The 21,312-nt window shown below is 39.0% G+C and overlaps 1 protein-coding gene across 3 annotated transcripts in view; it reads left to right on the forward strand.

Annotated features, from left to right (window-relative positions):
- Window positions 1-21,312, forward strand: part of GADL1 (glutamate decarboxylase like 1) — an 86,310-nt gene that overhangs the window by 49,277 nt on the left and 15,721 nt on the right. For all 3 annotated transcript variants that reach the window (XM_042888535.1, XM_042888533.1, XM_042888534.1), the window contains one exon: window positions 2,687-2,776. In XM_042888535.1, the coding sequence (XP_042744469.1) occupies window positions 2,687-2,776 (90 nt within the window). The remainder of the gene's footprint in view (window positions 1-2,686; window positions 2,777-21,312) is intronic.

Consider the following 21,312-nt stretch of genomic DNA (forward strand, 5'->3'; position numbering starts at 1 on the left):
GTGTGCTGGAAGAATAATCAGAATACTTTGACTTTTCATCATTTAAGTCTTTCTTTTCTTTTTTCCCCCCCTTAATTCTGTTTCTACAACCATCTTCCTAAAAACTAACATAAAGTTGTTTATTATTGCTAAACTGTCAGCTTAATATCTGATAATTGTCTTGCTTAGGGGAGAATGAGCAGGGTTAAAGACTTCCATTTCTGAACCTATCCCCAGCTATTTGTTTACTGAGATTAATATATCGGATGGAGAAGGGGGAGAGGGCATTGAAAAGACCTGTCATCTGCTTTGTTGGAAGTGTACGCATCTCAAAGGCTGCTGGGTGAATACCATGAATAGGGAGAGAACATTCAGAAAGCAACAAATGTTAAGATGCAGATTTGGTTTACATTTGCTGATGCAATGAGCATTCTAGGTTAGGCTAGGATTAATATGAAATATATATTTAAGACTATATTTCTTGTAGAACTTAAACTTCTTCCTTTTAACTTTGAAAACTGCTGACTTGAAAGTGCATACTGGGAAACTGTATATGCAGACAAGAATGCTGGGAAACAGCACTTGATTGGTTTACTGAAGTGGTACATTCATTAAAAAACTCTTCCTTCCCCATTATTGTAGGGATTAGCAATAAGGCTAGATCTACTGTAGATGTGAAAGGTGTTGGGAGAGCAGAGACTGCTGTTTAGTTCCTTTGGGAATAGGACACTAGGATGGAGAATGAGATTGGAGAGAATGCTATGTTATGGGCTATGAGATGGAGGTTGAGCAAGGGTTAAAATGTTTTCAGGAGCATAAGAGGACAAGCAGTGAGAGTTTAAGGAAAGTCAGGGCAAGTTAAGTGAGCCGTTCATGAAAGGAAATTGGACTTCAGACAAGAATCTTGGGAAGATGATCCTCTGGTGCACGCAGAGAAAGTCTTGTAACGAGAACTGCTCTGCAGCCTGGAAATACCACACGTGCATGTGTCATCTTGAACTCCTCGGTGGTACAACTGCTTACCTGCTTGGATGAGAACTGTGACAAGGTGACAAGCAATAGTGAAGCACAGCTGGGGGTAGTTGGGATTTTCTTGGATGAACAGTATTTTCAGAGAGGGATGAAGTATCTGATATGTGAAAGGAAACAGAGATAATCAAGGAGGCAATATAGGCAGTGGCAACGTGGTAATATATGCCATCTGCTTCATGCTGTCATCTGATTTTAAACAGTTTTAGAATAAACCCTCCAACAGTCAGCTCATATTTGCGTTCATGAGGAAATCACTGCCTCTTTAGGGTCTGTGTTTGTGTGTACTTAGTACAGGCACTTTGGGGGAAGAAATGAGACTTCAAGTGCTGAGCTTTTTTTCATTCAGGGACAGCAGGTGGCAGGTTTGCAGTTCTATTCCTGCTGACGATATTCTCCTTGATGATTAAATTGTATTTAATGCATTCTTTGAAGCGAGGCGGAAAATGGTATGAGCAGTTCCCGGTGCCCTTTCATGAAAGACCACATCTCAGCTGGTGGGCTCTCCTCATTCAGGGTCTGCCTTGGTTGTAAGAGCAGCCACATTCAGTGGGATGAAGCAGTGGTGTGATCCATCTGTCAGGCTTCCTTTTAACTTATTTTTTTTTTCATTCAACCATACTAATGAGGATGGTGTGTGGAAGGGAGAGGGAGTGTTAGTTCATAATCCAAGTTGTGATTTAGAACCCAGTTAAATACTGCATTGCAAATGATATAGGTCACGATTAACTGAGTGTTGCTGTGGTAGCATTGGATAGGATTGGAACACATATCTACTCATGCTATTGCTATCTGTACAGGTAAAAAACAGAATAAAATTTGTTCCAAATTAGTATGAAATTTAGTCAGATTCTGGAATGGTCTGCTGGGAGCCTTTTTTCAATTACAGACAAAATGGAAACCTCATAAAACAAAATGCTTTCTTTTATAATGTATGATGAACATCCATTCTTCTCGTCAGGAGGCTTGCAGTTTACTCTCCACTGAGTTTAAATGAAACATTGTGCAGGAGGGAAGCAGAGATGTGGAGTCTTTGCTCAAAAGACTTGCTTAGACATTGGACAAGATCTTTACAGTACATGGCATGTATCAAATAAAGCATCCTGAGATTCATTAAGAAAAAAAACACAAAAACAGCGGGATCTGAGAAGACCAGCATTAACTCAATAACTACATAGTGTGCTACATGTCATGATCTAAGAGAGAATTGGCATAGTTGAGTAGAAAAATGACTGGGTGTGCAAATACTAAGCAGTGCCAAAAATAATGAGCTTGTGTGTTTTGTGTAAAATGCATCATACGAAATCTGTATTCTGGAAACGGCACTTAAAAAAAAGAAGGTAGTAACTTTAAAGAGAAATACAATTTTGAAATCCACATGTTAGCTTTTTATGCCTCTCTTACACTTTTTTTTTCCCAATGAAAATTTCTAGCAAGGCAAAATTAAGTAGGTATGTCTTAAGAATTGAAGGAATCCCAGTAGAGTTCAATTTTCTGGCAGTAGGGAAAGAAGTGGACAATGTTACAAACGTTCTTTTTTCAAAAAGGGGAAACAAAAGATAAATTGGAGAAGGAGGACTCAAAGTGTAATCTTCAAATAAGGCAGAACTTGAAGTGTTACATGTTTTCCTGTCCTGTTGTCTATATTTTATAAGCAATCACTTGTTCTCTTATTTAGCCGGAGTACGCAAATGTTTGTTTTTGGTACATTCCACCAAGCTTGAGAAAAATGGAGGATGGACCTGAATTTTGGCAGAAGCTACACCGGGTGAGTGGCACGTGAACAGTGTTATCTATAGCTTACTGATGTGTTTATGTGCTGTGTAAGAATGTGAAATAGCCCCTGGCTTTTCCTGGCATTTAACTAACTGTAGAATAGTGAACTAACTGTTAAACAGATACTAGTAGCTTTTAAAATTTTGTTCCTTATTTAGACAGAGCAAATTTATATTTTTTAATGTAAAAAAAAAAAAAAAAAAGCAGACATTTGCAATTATTCAGCTTACTATCAAAGTTGTAAACAGATGGCAGAACTGAAAGAAGATGAACAGTCTTGTCTGCGTCTCCTGTCTAGACAGGATATTTGTTACCTATTTCACTGAACATTGTCCTTGGAACTTGTCTCGCATTACCATAGAAAATGTAGGTGAGGAAGTGCTTAAGAGTAAGTTTCTGATGTTAAACAACCCAAAAATGGAAGTAGAAATACAATGGTAAAAAACTTTACTGGAGAGTATTTTCGGTAAGTCTTGGGTATAAATTTGTGAATGTTCTCAAAAAAGCAGCAGTGAAATTTTGAAGTAAATAGCTGGGAATCAGTTGTTAAGACCTGATTAGGAAACTAATAGACACTAGTATTATGTATCAGTGAATAATCTCTTCTGTGAGGAATTAAGTTCATTAAGTGTTCTGCTTTTTCTTTTTCCCTCGAATTTCTTACTAGAAATTTAAAATTATAGCACTGGTAATGTATAAACAGACAAAACATGCATACTTCTTATAAAGTTGGCTTTTCTTTCAGCAGCTTTCCTTTCTCAGGAATTGCTTTCAATATATGCTGGATGCTGCGGTCTTTCTGGTATGAGGTCTTCCTTAAATGTCCGTGTTGTGTTGTGAAGTATATTTAACCATTGCTTTACAAAGTCATGTATAGCTAGGGTGTACTTTTACCATGTTTTCACAAAGCGTGGATAGACTGTGATCCATCCATCCAGTCTTGTTAGGTTGAAAGGTGCACATATACGTATACCTAACTGTGTATCAGCTTCTGTAATTGTGCACAAGTAAGGTTTTGAAAAGAGAGGAAGGCGTAGAAGAAATAATGCTTCCACCTTTGATTTATATATGCCAGGGAGAGGACTGAGGAGGGAATGGATACAGCACAATGAATGGCTTTGAGCACATGCATCTTGTGTGAGTGAGTGGCTTTTTTAATTCCTGGTTCTTTGCTGTGGTGCACAATGGTGCTCCCGTTCAGTGTGAGGAATAGTTATGATATAGATTGAGCCAAGAAATGCAGATTCCTGGCAGGTGTTTTGTGAGATAGAGCTTGTATTAAGTTTCTCCCGAGAACTGAGCACTGCTGCAGATCTCAACAATGCCTTTCACTGGCAAGGTGACATTTTGATTCTTAGTGCCTCTGATGAAGAATTAAGAAAACCAAAACCATAACATGGGTCATAATACGTATCAGTGAGCAGGTGAGATGGCAGCACCGAGTCTCACACAAAATAAAGCTGACTTGACTATTTTTGCTAATGTCATTTTGTTCTGTGACCTAAGGTTGCTGGTGTAAACACCACACTCCATTCTTTGTATTGCATTAATCAGTACGAGTACATGGTTGAGGAAGAAGTAACACATCCTTTACTAGCCAGGTATAAGTGATGGGAAGATGTAGTCTGGAGATAGTTTTGCCCCATGCCATCAGCAGGTGGATGAGGATGCATGCAGTTCCTTGATTGCAAGTGCATTCTGCATTTTCCTATTATTTCACAAACCTAAGCATTGGGATGCTTTAGTTTACAATCTGTCTTTCCATGTAATGTTTAAACATCAGTTATCCTGTTCATTCAGAAATTAATCTTTCTTTTTGTTGACCTGCATATCTGACAATAATTAAGAAAATGCATGTCTTAGAAATCCCTTGAGCAAGTGATTGATTTCATTCAACTCCTTGTTCAGCAGTATTTTTTTTGAAAGAAGATGTCATCTAAGGTTAGCTATGTATGTTTTAGTACTGGTGAGAGTTGATAAGCCAATAACCCTGATCTCGAGTTCTCAGATTCGTGAAGAATTTGCATAGTCCTATGCAAAATAACCCTGAAGGTTTTCTGCTGTGCTGGCTCTTCTCCAGCTTTCACAGCCTACCGTATGTGGGAATGTCAGGGTGGACGGCATCACAGCGTGATACTTCTTGATTCTGATGTCAGTCTTCTAGCTGTCCTACATGAACTGTCTATCTGAAGTTTCTTTTTTTCTTAGTTTTTTTTTTTTTTTCTGTCCCTTGAGTGTTGGGATCTTGGGTGGGCTGTGGGTGCATAATCTACTGTTTTCAGAATCTCTATCATTTAAAATGAAAGGTGATGGAAAAGAGTATGCTGAAAGACACGATATAGCCACTAACTGGTCAGGAGTCATCACTACACTTTAGAGAATGAGAAGCAACATAGTGTGAAGACCAGAACAAATGGTATATCACCCTGTTAATCAGTGAGATAGGGAATTCTGAGTACAGCTGTGGTCCTGCAGTATTTGCATCTCTTAAAGTTGCAGCTGGAATTAAGTGTATGGGGAAGCTGGTTCTTTTTTACAGTACATCAAGGCACTGGATGCAGGTGCATACTCCAGGATAGTCCATGCCATGAATGTTTTGCAGTACACAGTATAATTCAGGTAGCATAAATCTTGCGATGCGAGGTGGCATACAGTGTCATTTTTCCTAAAAGGGATTTCTTCTTATAGAAACCAAAGGAATGGAAATCCTTGTAACTGGGGAGTTACTGTTCAATTCAACTAGAAATACTTGTAAGTGTGGTTGTTTTGTCATTGCAAACTTAGAGCTGCTGCTGCTGACCTGGAACGACATAAGGAGTTAGCCTTGGAATCAGTTTGCTAAAGTTGGATGTGCCCCCTAGTGGTGCTTTTTCAACTCTCCCTTTCACGAAACTGCAATATTTGCTTTGTTTACTGCTAATCACAATCAATGTGCCACTTATGCACAGTGATATAAGCATGATTGGAAGTTATAAGCCAGAAGTGGAAGTGAAGAGAGAAATCAAAGTTTTAAGCCTATGCCATTCAAATGTTCATATCTTATCCATAACTATTGATATCTATGCTTATTCTTACTTGCAACGTTCTGCTTAAAAATTCAAAGGTTCCAAAATTCAGCTCATACTGGAATGTCTCCAGATGATGCAGAAGTAGCTGATTATTGATAATACTATCTCTGAAAAGCCTCCAGGAAGCACAGGTTTTGCTGGGGCATGAGGAAGTATTTGCGGGGATACATCTGGAACTGTTGCTATTCTGTTGCTAACCGTTCCATCAAGTTATTCCTTATGTTCTAGATCAGCTAGCAGTTTGCTCAGTCTCTGTGTGGTCTGGAGGACTAAGAAGGAGAAACAGAAGTAACTGTCTTTAAAAGAGCCCTCCTCTATGGAACCTGGCTGTGCTAAGGGGCTCTGGAACATGAACTATAGGCTGCCGCGTAATGGATACTACACAGTAAAGAGGGATGGTGGTACTTACTGCCAAGTACCAAAGTCCTCAAAGCTGTGGTATAAAAAACTTCAGTATATTTCTGTTCCCTCTATTATTCTTTATTAGATTTTGCCTAGGCCGCAGTTCTAAACAACGTGTGCTGGAATATCTGAATTCCAGTGGTTCAGTAAAGATTTGTATACTGTAATTAGTTGCAATTACTCAAAATTCAAGCACCATAGTTTTGGACTTTATTTATTGTTTTTTTTTTTTTTTGTTTTGCTTTCTGTCCTTTTGTGGATTTTTGGACAAATAATACAAACTTTATTGGCAATATTAAAAAGCTGAGGATACACTTTCATAATAAAGCCCATATAGCTTGGAATGTTGTTTTTGTTGCTTTCTCCCACTTAGTAAAGGGCAGCCTTGTTCCTACCTTTCCCCCCACCTAACAGAAGAATATAGATGTCTGCTAACTGAAGACACTTGTAAAATAGCCTGTCATGCTGGCTGGTGTTGTGATACATTTATGTAATGAGAAGCTTCGTATCAAAGCAGAAATATAAGGGGGTTGAAGTGGTGTTGCCTTGGCAACCTCTGAATCTTTTGGTCTTTGTGGTATAAATCAAACTCTAATCAAGGACCTGATTCAGTATTCTCTATGTATTCAAAATACATATTTACTGTGGTAATAGATTTGAATGGAAAGGGAAAACAAAAGCTTCAACAAATTATATTAATAAAGTTTTCTCTATTTATTTTGTAACATCTAGAGGTGAATGGCACAGGTTATAACCGCAGTATTAAATGCAGAGGGCCCAAGTTGAGGCACAAAAAAGGTTCCGAAAATATCACTGCAAGTGTATTTCCATTTAATATTTGTATACAAAATATTACTGCTTAAATGCCTTGTGTACACTTAAGTAATATTTTAAAATATTTGAAGAGTAATATTAGTGACCTGTTGCTGGGAATCCTGGTCACATTGGTCATTTTTATGGTAGCAAGTAGTGTTACTGACTCTGGCTTCTAGATCTGTTCGACATGAGTTTTTTTAGGAGGGGCATATAAAATGACAGGGAAATAATGGTAAGATTTACACAGATTTAAATGGGAGTTAAATTGGTTAAATCATTGTGACTGACAGCTCTGGAGCTGTTCATCAGTCATTTGTGAATACTCTATGTTGAGCTAATTGTTTCTGATCCCACATGTTTTCTTGTTGCATTGAACTAATATTGTCATACAGAAACATGTTTGGAGGAGAATAGAAAAAGAATGAGTTGCAAAAGCATGGAGATTGTTAAGGGATGGTGCCATGTCCTTTTTCCTAAATCAGTTGTGAATTTAAACAAAACTCTACAAGTGGAAGAGACTACTTTGTCAGGTCTAAAAGGAAACACCTGACAGGGATGGGATGATCCTCTCAAAGAACGTGATGTGGATCTATCAAAGGCATTATCTGCAGAATCTTGGTTTGTCAGCTAAATCCTAATGCTTAACAACAGTTCCAGATTCATCCTCTGTGATTTGAGGCAGAAATGCTAGAAGGAGTTGGCACAGCTTCCCCGTCTTTAATGTGGAGAAGAGGAAGTCCCAGATCATGACTCAGGCAACTTAATATCTATATCAGCCTTTGGAAAGATTTGTTTGTCTTCATTGTTTGGAGGGGAAATTGAGGGATGCTAGGATCCCAGAGTGGATGCCATAGCTCATAAACACAAATAAGAAGAATCTAGTAATGTGTCCTGAGCATGCTCTTTGCTGGTTTAAGCCTCTGTTTCACCAGCTTCTGGAGGGAAGAATTACAAAATATCCTAATTCAATGGGACTGGATGGGTTCTCTGCTCTATGCTGAGGAGAGGTGAGAGCAGGACTGCAAATGAGGCAGGGCAGACGGCGGGGAGCTCAGGGGAGAGAGGTGCAGTGAGTCCTGAAACCACAAAATGAGTAATACAGTAATAAAAAGGACTTATGTGGTAATATGACCATTTCTCAGGAGAGAGTGGTACTCAGAAATTCAATAACAAAATAACTAGTCACACTTTAAAGCAACAACACCTCCTATTTTACAACTAATTGTACATGATATGCACTAGTAGACGAATGAAATCTTTGTAGTTTAGCTGCATATAAATTACTGTTATTGTTAAGCAGAGAGATCTGAGCTCTGATAAATGAGTAGGAGCAGTACAGTGGTCTGGAGTAGTAGAGAAAAATTATAGCATTGTTTTACTACCTTGTTAATGAGGGGATTTGCACACTTCCCTTTTAATACATATTTCTGCAGTTTTATTTAACTCAGCAGTAGAAACTATTTGAAGCTGTTAATTAGAGAAGAGATTTAGCATGACCTTGTTTTAAGTGTATCCTTCTTAATTTGTGTTGCAAGAACAGAAAAATAACATGCTTCTAAAAGAAAAATGTTAATCAGAAATAGGATACTTTGGTTTCTTTCCACTGATCTACACATAACTGGACTTCATGGCTTTTCTTTCTGTTATATCTATTCTTGTGTGAGTACTGAAGTAGTAGGACTAGACTAAGGGGTCAGATTGACTCTTAAGTTTTCTTACCAGTAGGATTAGGGGTTGACTCTTTTAACATTCACAACGCCCATCTCACATTAGACTTATACTGGAGTGCTGCTAGCATCTATATTTCACCTTGGTAGAATTTTACACCTGCTTAACTTTCAGGCTGCATGCAGTGGATTGTGACTCTATTAACCTATTCTCAAACTTGCTTTTCATACTGATGGCTGGCATTTTAGGTGTATGTTTAGGAAATAGAAAGGAGGTATATTTGTATGAACGTATTGTAACCTACAGCGGAGGTAATAAAATAAAGCAAAGATGCGAATGGTTTCCAGACCATGCTTTTTACAGTAGTCCTAAGTGATGTTTTACTAAATCATCGTATGGCAGTTGTAGAAATTTATTTTCTGGCTTTCTGCACTGCCCCTCTTCCAGACCGGCTTTTCAGGAGTGGATAGTATTAGTAGGCTCCAGTAAGTTGTCTTTACTCATGGAGAAATCTTTCTTTATTATGTTTTTTCATTTTTTAGATCAGTGGTACTGTTTTCACTGAGGTATATGGGCAGGAATGAACATCGGTAGAAGAGCTGATAGTTTCCTTCCGATTCATTTTATCCATCCAATTTCTGTCATTTGGATAGCTGATTGTCTTTTTTATTCTTCAGTCACTTCCTAGACTTGTAATATCAGGTTATATCTGGAACTGATTATATTTACATTCCATTCAGCAGTAATAACATTTCTGGCAGCAAAATATTTCTACTGTAGGAATGCTGTTAAATAGCTTCTAAAACTACTCCTCAGTTCTCAGAACTAAGAAAAGAAACCCAAAATGGCTTTGGAGCTGTAGTGTTTACTAGATGAGAGTGCAAGGTGACTTTTGTCGGATACTTAATGTTGAGCTGTACACGTTCAAGGCCCACTGAGGACTGTTGATCCCTAGTGCACAGCCTACAAAAGCAATTGAAGCTGTGGGGAGAGATTCTGTTGCAGCTCTATAAGTTGCATACAGGCTGAGCAAGGATTTCTTCTTCCCCACCTGCAGGGAAAGATTGCTCAGATCTCCAGAGGTTAAACGGATTCCATGCTAGTTGTTTGTTGCTTGAAGTTCTTTTAAAGAAAATGGAGGGTCAGATCATTTCTTTGTGTGGCAGTACATGTAGTGACATGAAATGAAGCTGGGGTGGAGGGACAAAGAGGAGAAAAATATGGTGTGGAGGTAAAATCATGTGACTAATAAAGCAAAGAACCAAATCCTTCAGGGAGGTTAGTGCAAGATGTCTTTTCATTGCAGTATGTAAGTCTGTGTATCTAGCTGAGATGCTAAGAGCAGCATAGCCACTTAAGCATGAATTAAGTACTATATTTAAAGCTGTGTCTCTAGGAGTAGTTAGCTAACAGGACTGTTCTCTCAGAAGAAATGAAAGTGTAAACTGTATATTTCAAAATGCAATACTGCAAGACTTTTTAAGTTGTTCACGTGCACTTTTTGAATGTAAATGTACGTACGTGCTCTTGCATGCATGCTTATGTCAGTGTGTTTTTACATACTGGGATCATCTAAAATATAATTCTTGGAAAGAAGGATAAAATAAGGCATAGTACTGAATTAAGTGAATTTTAAGGAAAACTCCTCGACATAATCACACAATCACAAGATGGCTGAGTTAGGAAGGGACCTCTGGAGGCCATCTGGTCCAACCTATGCTCAAGCAGGGTGTTCTAGAACTGGGTGACTTTTGAGAAGGCTTTTGAGAAGGCTTGTGGACCTCTGTGGGAAGTGTTTAGTCACTTCCACAGTAAAGAAGTGCTTCCTGAAGTTCACCTTGATCTTCTGGTGTTCCAGTTTGTGCTTGTTGCCTCTTATCCTTAAACTGGGTACCGCTGAACAGAGACTGGCTCTGTTCTCTGCGTTCTCCTTCATGTTTCACATATTTAGTAAGATCCCTCAGTCTTCTCTTTAGACTAAGCAGTCTCAGCTCCCCTGTATGAGATTCTTGTCAACCAAATTCTCCACCATTTTGAGGTTAAATAGATATATTGTTTGCACACTCCAATTTCAGTTAATTAAACATAGTCAACATTTTTGGTATCATAGCCATTTTTTTTTCTTCCTTTATAGAAACAAGCTAACAACAACAACAAAAAAAAACCACCACAGAAGCTAACACCCTTGTATCCCCTGTAATTATACACCTTTCATGAGACCATGATCTTTAAAATGTGTGGTATGTTGACAAAAATGTATTCATTTTTAGCCTGTTTACTCCCGAATATTTTCCTTCCTGAGATTTGCTTTTAGCTATGGCAAGCTGCTATACTGCTGATGTATTTTGTAGAGTTCATCTTTGTGCATCCACATTCCTGACTATACGACTTGTTTGTCCAAACAACACGTGTTTCCTCTACTTAGTAAGACTAATTACTCTTTCCTTCCTTTTGGAGTTAGAACCTATTAACTAATATTTGAAGTTGCCTTTGGTGCCTGCCTGTAAACAGAACTGATTTTAATAAGAAAGCTTAGTTTGAAAACATTCAACATAGTTAATTTAGTTTTGGCTGTGTTCTTAAAAAGCAGCATTGTGCTCCTACGTATCTGGGCACTTCTTCATTATGCTCACTCAGTACCATATGTACATTAATAACCAATGTTGGAAGGAAAAAAGTTTGAGTTACAGGCTGAACTCCCAACTATAGCTGTTCTGAAAGTGTCATGGATCATGTTTAATAGCCTGTGGATCAAAATGAAACCCATATACATTGCAGGGAACTCAATAATTGAAGCATCCCAGGAATGTTTAAGAACCAGAGTCCTAAGGTCACTGGAAGCTTCTTTCTGTGCTCAGCTTTTACCTGAATAAAAGTTGTCTCCTCTCTCCTCCATCTTTTATTTCTATATCAAATAGTAATAGTATTTTAATGCGCTGACTTAGATGATTTTTACCTGGCATTTTGGGGAAAAATGAACTCATTTGTCTTCCCCTTGTTCCTCCTGGTTTTCTGAGACATGAGAAAAACAGTAATTCAGACCTTTGGCATTTCAAGATGTCTCCATGATGTGTGATTGCAAGTCTCTCCTCCCTTTTGGGTGCCTGCAGAATGGTCCTGCTGTGGCACTGAGCATATGAAGCTGATCTGCACATCAGCTCTGAATTTACTTTTTTCACACGTGAAGCTCTGAAGTATCATAATTGGTCCTTTGGTGATGAGAAACACAATGACTTTTAGGTGAACGCTTGCAGCGCACAACTTGGGGTGCTCGAGGGTCTGATGAAATGATTGTCCAGCACAGCTTTTGGGTTTGTATGCAATCATTATGTATGTTCTTTAACCTTGCTAATACATGCTATTTCGGCACTGAAGGATTCACGTGAGATGAAAGTGATGCCTATTCCCCTTGCTGGTCCTTTGCATAGGATGAACCTCATTGAGAGTGTGAGCAAAGAATGAGGCTAAGCAAGAATACTTTCAGCAGTTGCTTAATAGTTAGATCATGACTCTTCTTGTTTTTGCCCACAGCAAAACTGGTATTGTGGAGTGGAAGCCACTACTTTCAGCCACTCAGTCTGTGCCTTTATCAGTGCAGTCTCTTCCTCTGCAGGGGTGTGGTAACAGGAGGTTCTCTGAATGTGTTAAATGTTTTATGAAGGTCCTTGAATATCAGAAGTTGCATACAGGCTGAAGTTTCCTCTAGTTATAAATCTTTCTAGTGTCGTTCTCACCATTCTGCCCTGTCAGCTGGTACCTGCTGTGGTTTCTCAGTGAAATGTTTTCTAGCATTCTGTTGTTTTTGTTGTGTTTAATAAATAACAGCAATGAATTGGCTGTAGTGCAATAACAGTGATTATGAGATTAATAGCACAGTGATTTTTCTGATCTCTTTATAGGGAATTAGAGAGAAGGAAATTATAATTTGAATTCCACCCATAGTCAGAGGACCCTCATAGCATGAGATGTTGTGCATTCAATGGAAAACTAGATAAGGTAACTCTTTGCCCAATCGGCCAGAAAATAGGAGTTGCTTAACTGTGTAAGCCTTTATTTTATCTCCGAGGAAAGATATCCTTCTGCTTTGTTCTGAAACATAGGTGACAATTTCAACACTGACTTAACCTATCTGGGAAACATTTCATTGTATTTGCCATACTGGGCGTAAGCGAGAAACTTCCACGTTGTGTGGAGTTGCAAAGGATACTAGGGTGTATGCAGTGTTTCTAGAAAAGAGTGACAAACACACAGATGACAAATATCTAATCAAAGGATTCCCTAGTGGTTGTTTTGGGATACGGGTGAAACATGGAACTTCTGCTCATACTGGACAGCTTATGTAGATTTTGTGGAAGAACAGTAGTGCATGAAAATGTTGTTGCTTTGTTCCTGGTAGTCCAAAAGATACATTTTTTTTGAGGAACACCACAGCAGGAGTGCAAGTACTACAGAGGAAGACATGCTCTCTGCCAAAGGGGAGCAGTGAAGCTGTTGTGCTTTCACAGCCGTTCTGCTCTCTGCACTTTCCTGTCACTTCTTAGCACCAGTTCTTTACCAGTGCAGTGTTTGTGCTCTTAGAGTCTGAATGGGCCACGTGTGCTGGGAGAGATATGTTTGGATGGTGGGTGTCCAGAGATCTGTGAAGGATATCAGCTGGCTTTATCTTTTTCACTTTAAAGTACACTTCAACAGAATTGTGCCTGCTAGGCAGGAGTGCATTACCCAACATTTAACAAGGTAAAGCTGCTTATGAATCTAAGTGAATAAATTATAATTTACATGTTTGCAGCTGTTTTGCATCTAGCCATGAACTTGAAGCCTATGGTCTTGAAGAATGAAATGACAGAATAAACTACCTGGCTTCCTCTGTATTCATTGGGGCTTTTCTCTGGGGAGCCCAGAACTTCCTGTAAAAGCACATCTTCCAGAAGGGCATCTTTTCTTGAATGAAAAATATCAAGGAATGGAACAACTGCCATTTTCCTTGACATCTTCTTTGACTTGTTAAATTGTCTTCCTGTACAGTAAGAGACAGATGGGAAGAGATGAAAAAAGTGTATTTTCACACTAAAATAGCCTTCCTACCTTACTTCTCTATCTTCACATTCACAGACTATCAAGTCACTGTTCTTTTATTTATAAACTAAATGGATTCACATCTTTAAGTCTTCATTAGTCATTGAATCACTTCTTTGGCACTCGGTGTTCTTCCAGTTTTTCATTATCGTAAAAGAAAAGTAAACATCTGAACTCTGTATTGTTGCCAGTACCTGAATCTCCAATACTGCATGTGGAGATGAAACTGTCTCAATGCTGATGACCAATCTTCTGTATTTTCCTTTGGGAGTCAAGCTGATGAGGCTTTGCAAAATATATGTATTGCATTGATGAATGCTGAAATGAAATCTTTTCTTGGAGAATGACTATTTCAGTAAAATAATCAAACTCAAAAGAGTTTGTGAAGAGTTTTTTTTTTTTTTTTTTTTTTTTTTTTTCCCCCCACTGGATCAGGGAAGAGACTGAAATCCTAGATTAGCCAATGGTCCTGGGATTCATGTGAAAATCAGCCCTGACTATTTTAAAGTCATCCAGATAAGAGATCTCATTGCAAATCTTTTATTATTTATTCCTTGATTGAGCTTTTTAGGCTGATCTTGGGTCTGATGTAGAGTGATAATAATTACTGACAACTGTTTCCTGCCAGGAAGGATTCTTAGTTTCTGATACGTGATCTCGAAGTTCTCTGGTTGCTGACTTGTACGATTTTCAGTCAGTCCTTTAGGATAACCATCCGTTCTGAGCTGAATGTTATTTTTTTCTGCAACGTATAACTTACCATTGGCTAAATGGAAAGCTGTTGTTAGAGTGTACTTGAGCACAGCAGGTCTCTGCAGTGGCCTGTCTGCTTCTGTTTTCTTCATTTGTGAGTCTCTCACTCGCATATGGTATCAGCTGTCATTTATTGACTTCCAGAAAATTAACAGTGGGGATTAGTATTAAGACTGATCCTGATCTCTGTGGAGCCTCAAAGGCAACTGCATCTGATGAATGTTCTATTTGCTGCATGTGAAGATATGCTTGCTTTTCAAATCTTAGCAGTACTTTTTCCTGCTATTTTTCACCTAGGTAGTTTTTGTAAGGCCTTCTTATTAATGCTTTGTGTGATTAAATCACCAAGAAAATTTGTAACATCAGCAAAATTGTGTAGGCAGACTGACCATTAAAGTGGTGCTTGGCAAAGACATCAATGTAACTATCCAAAAGGCTAAGTTTCAAATACGTTCAGATCAATTTTAAAGTAACTATATATTCTTACCTTTTAGTTCATTATAAATTTAATTAGGTATGAGTATTTCCTGTATTTTAAGTTATATTCATCTTGACATAAGCATCCTAAATTCACTAGATCCATCGCTTTGCTGCTTCTAACCTTTGTGTGTATTCTAATGTTTGTATTCTGCAATTTCCTTAGTATGTATTTAGTATGTATTTGTATTCAAAGATTCAGTCAGCATTTTAAAATTCTTGGTTGCAAAGCCATCCAGGCCTGTAGATCTGAAAATTTGCCCTCTGTAGATGTTTAACATCCTACTGGCTGCTACTGGATTGGAAAGTTCATTGGCTTTGTGGTGGGAATCCTTTGCCCTGCTCCCTCCCTGTAGAAATGAAAGATTTATTGAGCACTTCTGCCTTGTCTGTGTTTCTAACGATTAGCCATGGCTCCAGCCTCACTCAACCCTAATATCCATACTCTTGTACATAAAATGTTTCTTCTTTTCTTAATCCTGTCAATCAAGGATTTCTTTTCCTTCTGATAAATGTTCTCCATGTCACATTTATATTGATTGCTATCTGATCCATTTCCCCTTTTCAACTTGTTAAATATTGCTTTGCTATCCTCACTTTGCCAATGAACCAGGATGGGTTTTTAGATAAAGCTGTCTTCTTTCTTGATTGAAAGATTGCAGCCCTTGGCCATCTAATCTTTTCTAAAGGAGCTTTAAGCTTTCATCTATTTTCTACCTGAAGTTTTTTTGGAAATTAAGTCTTTTGGAAGGTCCTTTGTGACTGGGAGCATCCTTTGTCTGCCCTGCATCAGGCTGTAATCAAAGGGAAGGGCTGACATATAGATGGGTGAGACTATCTCTGTGATGTGGTGTGGTTGAAATGAAGATGTAACGTAGGTGGGTGTGCTCCATGCCTGCTGTTGAGTTGGGACAGGATGTGATGCTGTGTAAAACTTGACTTGAACCTGGCTGTGCAAGTATGTTTGGTAATGGGATGTGGCAACTGGGGAACCCAGGGAAGGCGTAGGAAGTACTGGATGTTTGTGTATTTTATATGCTTTAATGATGGTCAAGTTCATTTAACGTCACATCGTTTTTTTACAGAGACCCTGTAAGTTGTGTCTGTGCTTAGGAACCAGATTTATTTTCATGATCAGTGGTAACTACAGGGTATTTAAATTGACCTAGATGGCTTGTTGCACAAGCTGCTGAAGCATTCTTCAGGAAGTGATTTGGCATGGTGGTTAGGAGCTGACTGTGGGGTCTGCACTGTGTGTCCAGCTCTGGAAACCAAATACTGGAAGTACATCGTGCTGGATAGGCTGGCTGTGCATGGCGTAAGCAGGGCTTAAGCGTCCTGACCTAGCAGTGAGGAGCTACACGGGCTTCTGAGGATTGTCTCTGGAGCAGGATTTCCAACGCTAAGCCACAGCTAGCAGTGAACGCAGGAGACCATCGGGGGGCACCAGAACAACAGTAATGGGTTTGAACTGCTAATTAGTGCCCACACTGCTAGTATCTGTTTCGGCCAGTCAGGAACAAAAAGCAGTGATGTCTGAGGATGGGAGGAAATTTCTTCCAGTTCTTAAATAAACATAATTTCCATAGTCGTACTGCCAGTTCGTTTGAAGGCATGAGCAGTTTAAGAGTAACCTATACCAAGCATGGGTTGTCTCATATGGTCTGGGCAGCAATGTCCTTTTCTTTTTGTTTCTTTATTTAACCCTTTGTATAAAAATGCATATTGCTTACAAGGTTTAGACTGGAAAGTAGATATTTTGAATAATTATCACAGAGAAGTGATAAGAAATGAAAATAACAAAATAAAACGTGAAACTGTGCTTGTAAAGATTCTGCAGTTCCCTCCTTCCTAAGCATCTGAATTGTTCTATGCAAACTCTGAATTCAGGGAGTCAGCACACAGTTTTAGCAACAGATGAGTGCTTTTTTTTCCCTCTTTTTTCTTTTTCTTCTTCTTTCTTCTTCTTTTTTTTTTTTTTTCTTTTCTTTTTTCCCCTTCTAAATGACAGTTCAGCCGATGGTCTGGACTTCAGACCATGAATGAAGGGGCGCATAAAGACGTGCCTTCTGGCTAGAGGCTCTATGAGGGTTCTGGCATGGGCAGATATTGCATAATGGTGGCTGTTGGTTACTGGTAAGTCATAGTGTCAAAGAATCTGCCTGATCCTTAGCGTGCCTTTTACTGTGGGAAAAACAATACTTTTCCTTTTAAAAAGAAAAATTTACTTCACTATGCAGATCCTGCTCTTATATCCTGCGATCAACACATTCACAACTCTCCTGTTTAGAACACAGCATCCTTATGTGAAATCTGGCTATCATAAGGCAGCTAGGGGCATCTGGAATTTACTGACTTTTCAAGTTCTTTAAGCCTGTCTGAGACATCTATAAATGATGAAAAGAACTGTTAATCCTGCTGCTGCTTAACTTTAAAGGAGAAAGTATCTTCCCTAAATTTGTGCAGCTCCTTAATTCGTGCACTAGGTGGTGATCAAAAGCAACCCACGTTGTGTGCTGTCTTTGCTTCCTTGTCATATCTGACAGTAGGTAATAAAAGTGCATGAGACTGGCCATTTTTTTCTGCCAGCTTTTAACTTCTCCTCTGTCCCTGAATAACTAATTTTTTTTTTTTTAATAAAATCCTCTTAAAGATTAGAGTAGAAGTGAAAGTGTTCAGTGGTGCTGCTAAGTTTTAATATTCTATTGAACCTGTGGATTTTGGATTATTTGTTTAATAAACATGTAGGAAGTATCTTTGCCATTGTCATCACCAGATATTCGTAAAATACCCCACAACTTCAAACTAGGATTAGTGTTGCATACACAATCCAGAAATTCAAATATACCTATTTTCAATATAGTTGCTATGGACTGAAACCCAGTTTTTGAACGTAGAAATTTAGTGCTAGTGTTTGATATAATAATGGGAAAAGAGGAGCATTACTCCGAAAATATGCTTACAGGTTTTTTATATAATTAAAAAGAAGGAGAATCCTCCTCTATATTGCCCCCTCCAAAATGATAAAAACTGCTCCAGTATTCCTGTACCTTGGGAATACTTCAAAGGGCTTCAAAGGGAAAGAATGCAAGATGTATTTTGCATTATGTAACTGGAAAAAAAATGGAATCCACAGAAGAAAATCAGTCAAAAATGCTCCTTTTACTAAAAAGTTGAAGAGCAATGTTCATGCGTTGGAGTCTGGTAGCTAGATTTAGATTGATTAGAGACATGGGGAAGACTACTATTATATTGCTTAGGGTGATGGTTGATAGTAAGTGCAGTGTTCAGACAGAAGAAAGTACAGCACACCAGGCTGCTGTGACCTATGCTTTAGCCATTACAGATTATCAGCATAGTTCAAATAAACAGTTGAAAGGAGGAGGATGTCACATTAAAGCATGTCTTAATAGGTGGGTGGGTTGTTTCTTTATCCTCTATGAATCTATGTAAAGCAACAAAAGCCTGGCTCATGACTAATGCCTTGAGTAACTTTTCTGCATTCATCCTTTTCCTGAGGCTAAAAGGAGGTGGAATCAGCCCTCTTCTTCTCTAGCTGGGATGTGGGGGACATCTAGGGCAAAAGATACAGCACTGCTGAGCCACCTTCATTTGTGTCTCAAGATGGATGAGATCTGTTGGTGCATGGTATATGGCTTAAATTAGCATTGAAAGTCTTCTGTTTTTCTTATTGAGCAGGACATAGATACTCAGTGCTGAGCTCTCATGCCTGGAGATGGATAGAGAAAAGTCCTCTTAGGCAATAACCTCAGGGTAAATATGTGCCACCCCTTGCAACTTCTACAAGGCAAGCAGTGAAGGCAGAGCTGACCAGCTGTTAGGAAGCTGGAGAGCAATTAAAAACTGTCTGCTGACAGGCAACTGTAGAGTTAAAACAGCAAAAAGAAATTTGGTGCAGCTACAGCGTGTTTTACACTAGTGATCCATGTAACAATGAGGAAATGCATAGCAAAGCCAGATTCCAGACTACTGAGTTGATGGTATGATTCATGCACTTCTAAATTCAGCAACCAACCCCGTTGTAATGAGAATCATCTGAGGGAAGTAAAATAACAACAGTCTGAAGCCTATGGGAGGGCAGTAGCCTGTGACCATGCTAGATGCAGAAGGGCTGTGTCAATTGCACTGCAGCATGTTGGAGAAATGGAGGTTATGCCATGGAGCTTTTTCTTTAGCTTGTGTTCTTGTTTTGTGGGTTTTGGAGGAGTCCTTGTAAGACTGACTGTTGTTCAAAATTGGACCAACACAGCTGCGTGGATGCGCTGGCTTGCATAGAATCATAGAAACATTGAGGTTGGAAAGGACCAGTAAGATCATCTAGTCTAACCATCAAATGGAATATATGCATGCAGATAGTCTGTGTGTACGTGAAAACTGGATCATTGCATGCACATGCAGCCATCTTAGCAGCAGAACACCAAAGGGATTTGTACACATTTAACTTGTAAAAACTGGCTCTGAATGTATGAAGGGAAGTAGCATCGGGAGAGCTGAGGCACACCCTTTATGTGATATTAGCATGTATTCTCACAACTGTTCTTGGTTAAAGATGATTCTCCCTCCAACAGAATCCAAGTTTCAAGCCTCATGTTGTCTTATGCTGTGTATTTGAAGTTTTTGAGCTCAGAGACCCTAATATACAATAGGATAATGAGGTAAAAACATGTGTGAATTTAATCCTGGTCTGAAGTTCTCCATTTCAACTTTTGACTGTGGCAGATGATTCTCCCCACTGCATTTAAAAGGCAGAGGTTTCTAATTATCAGTATGTATGTGTGGGACCAATGGGACACTCCTAGGATGAAATGCAAATGAATTCTTATTTATAGCAAATGATTCAAAGCACATGTGCCTGTAACTTCAGAGAAAATTGTCAACTGTCAGCTGTCGAATAGAGAGAAAACTTCAGAGCAGAAGCAATGCAATACAGTGTCAGAAAGTAGCTGAATCCAGGTGCCCTCAGGATTCATGGGGATTCTTCCTTTTCCACCAAATGTGCATGGAACTACCGTGGTCCTCTACCTTCAGTCTATTCTGTTGCTGGTACCTGGACCTGCAAAACCCTCAGGTTGCAGGTACTTTGAACTCTTATCCTGCTAGTTGGCTTGTCCACCTTGAAGTTCACTAGTGTTTACGCATCTATCAGATGACAAAAATAATTTTTTTAAAGACTAAAGGATAGACTGTGGTGATCAGGTGCAGGGGTCAGCTTGGTAAGTGTATTGATTAACAGTCTTTGTATCTGATGGCCTGTATACATTTTCCCTCTGTTTCCTCACAGTCGTTTCTCTCTAATCTACCCTGACTTCTCCCTGTCCACACATTAGGTCTTTTCACCTAAGCATCCCACAGTGTGTTTTCTGCAGTCCCAGAATTTTTTTCCCCTCTGTGACCTGTGAGAAGTACTGTACTCTTCTCCTGTCATTCCTGTGAGAATTTTTCATTTATCTTTCTTTGTGGGTTTCACACCTCTCCTTTGATAGTCAGAGGAGAACTCAACATGGCATGCTCTGTTTTCACTAATCGGGTTACCAGGGCTCTTCTGCTGGTCATAGTTGCTCTGATCCTTGCTGGGTCTTTCTGTTCTGTGTGGTTAGCCTTTCATCTCATCACCTGACACACAGCTACTGTGTTCAGTAACTGGCGCACAGAGCTTTGCTTGTACTCTGAATATTCTCCTTCTCCTCTGTGACCAGTGAAGCTCCTGGACCTGTCCAGGAATGTAGATCTTAAATATTTTTGATCTAAGATAAACTGTCTGCATAGGTTTTGTTTTACCATGTTTTAGCCGTCTAAAAGTTGTTCCCTGAGGTCCATGGAGTAGGAGAGAGGCTTTTCCAAATCGGTCCCGCCTGTCTTAGATGCCTTCTCTAGGCTAAATCACTCTCTGGAGGTGCACCTTTTTCTGCCTTAAAGACAAAAAGCTAAGTAAGCTAGATATCCAACGTTCAGACTGCCAAAATGATGGGAGTTGAATCTTACTTTCCACTTTTTACTTTCAGTGCTGCAGTCTGTTCTCTGGGTAACATTTGATGGATGTACAGTTCAGTGCTGGTGCTTCTCAAGTTGTTACTTTCCCTGTGTGAAGTAAGCAACCACCATTTGTACACAGTGCAGGCCCTGATTGAAAAATACCACCCAGAATCAGTATCAGCTAATATATGGAGCTGAAATTTATAAATTGTAGTCTATATTACTAATGAGTTCATGGCATAAGGATGGAACAACCAGGATTTGGTGTTGTGTA

Source organism: Lagopus leucura, unplaced genomic scaffold (genome assembly GCF_019238085.1).
Source record: "Lagopus leucura isolate 7727_CA_CO unplaced genomic scaffold, USGS_WTPT01 Super-Scaffold_100157, whole genome shotgun sequence".
NCBI lineage: Eukaryota > Metazoa > Chordata > Aves > Galliformes > Phasianidae > Lagopus > Lagopus leucura.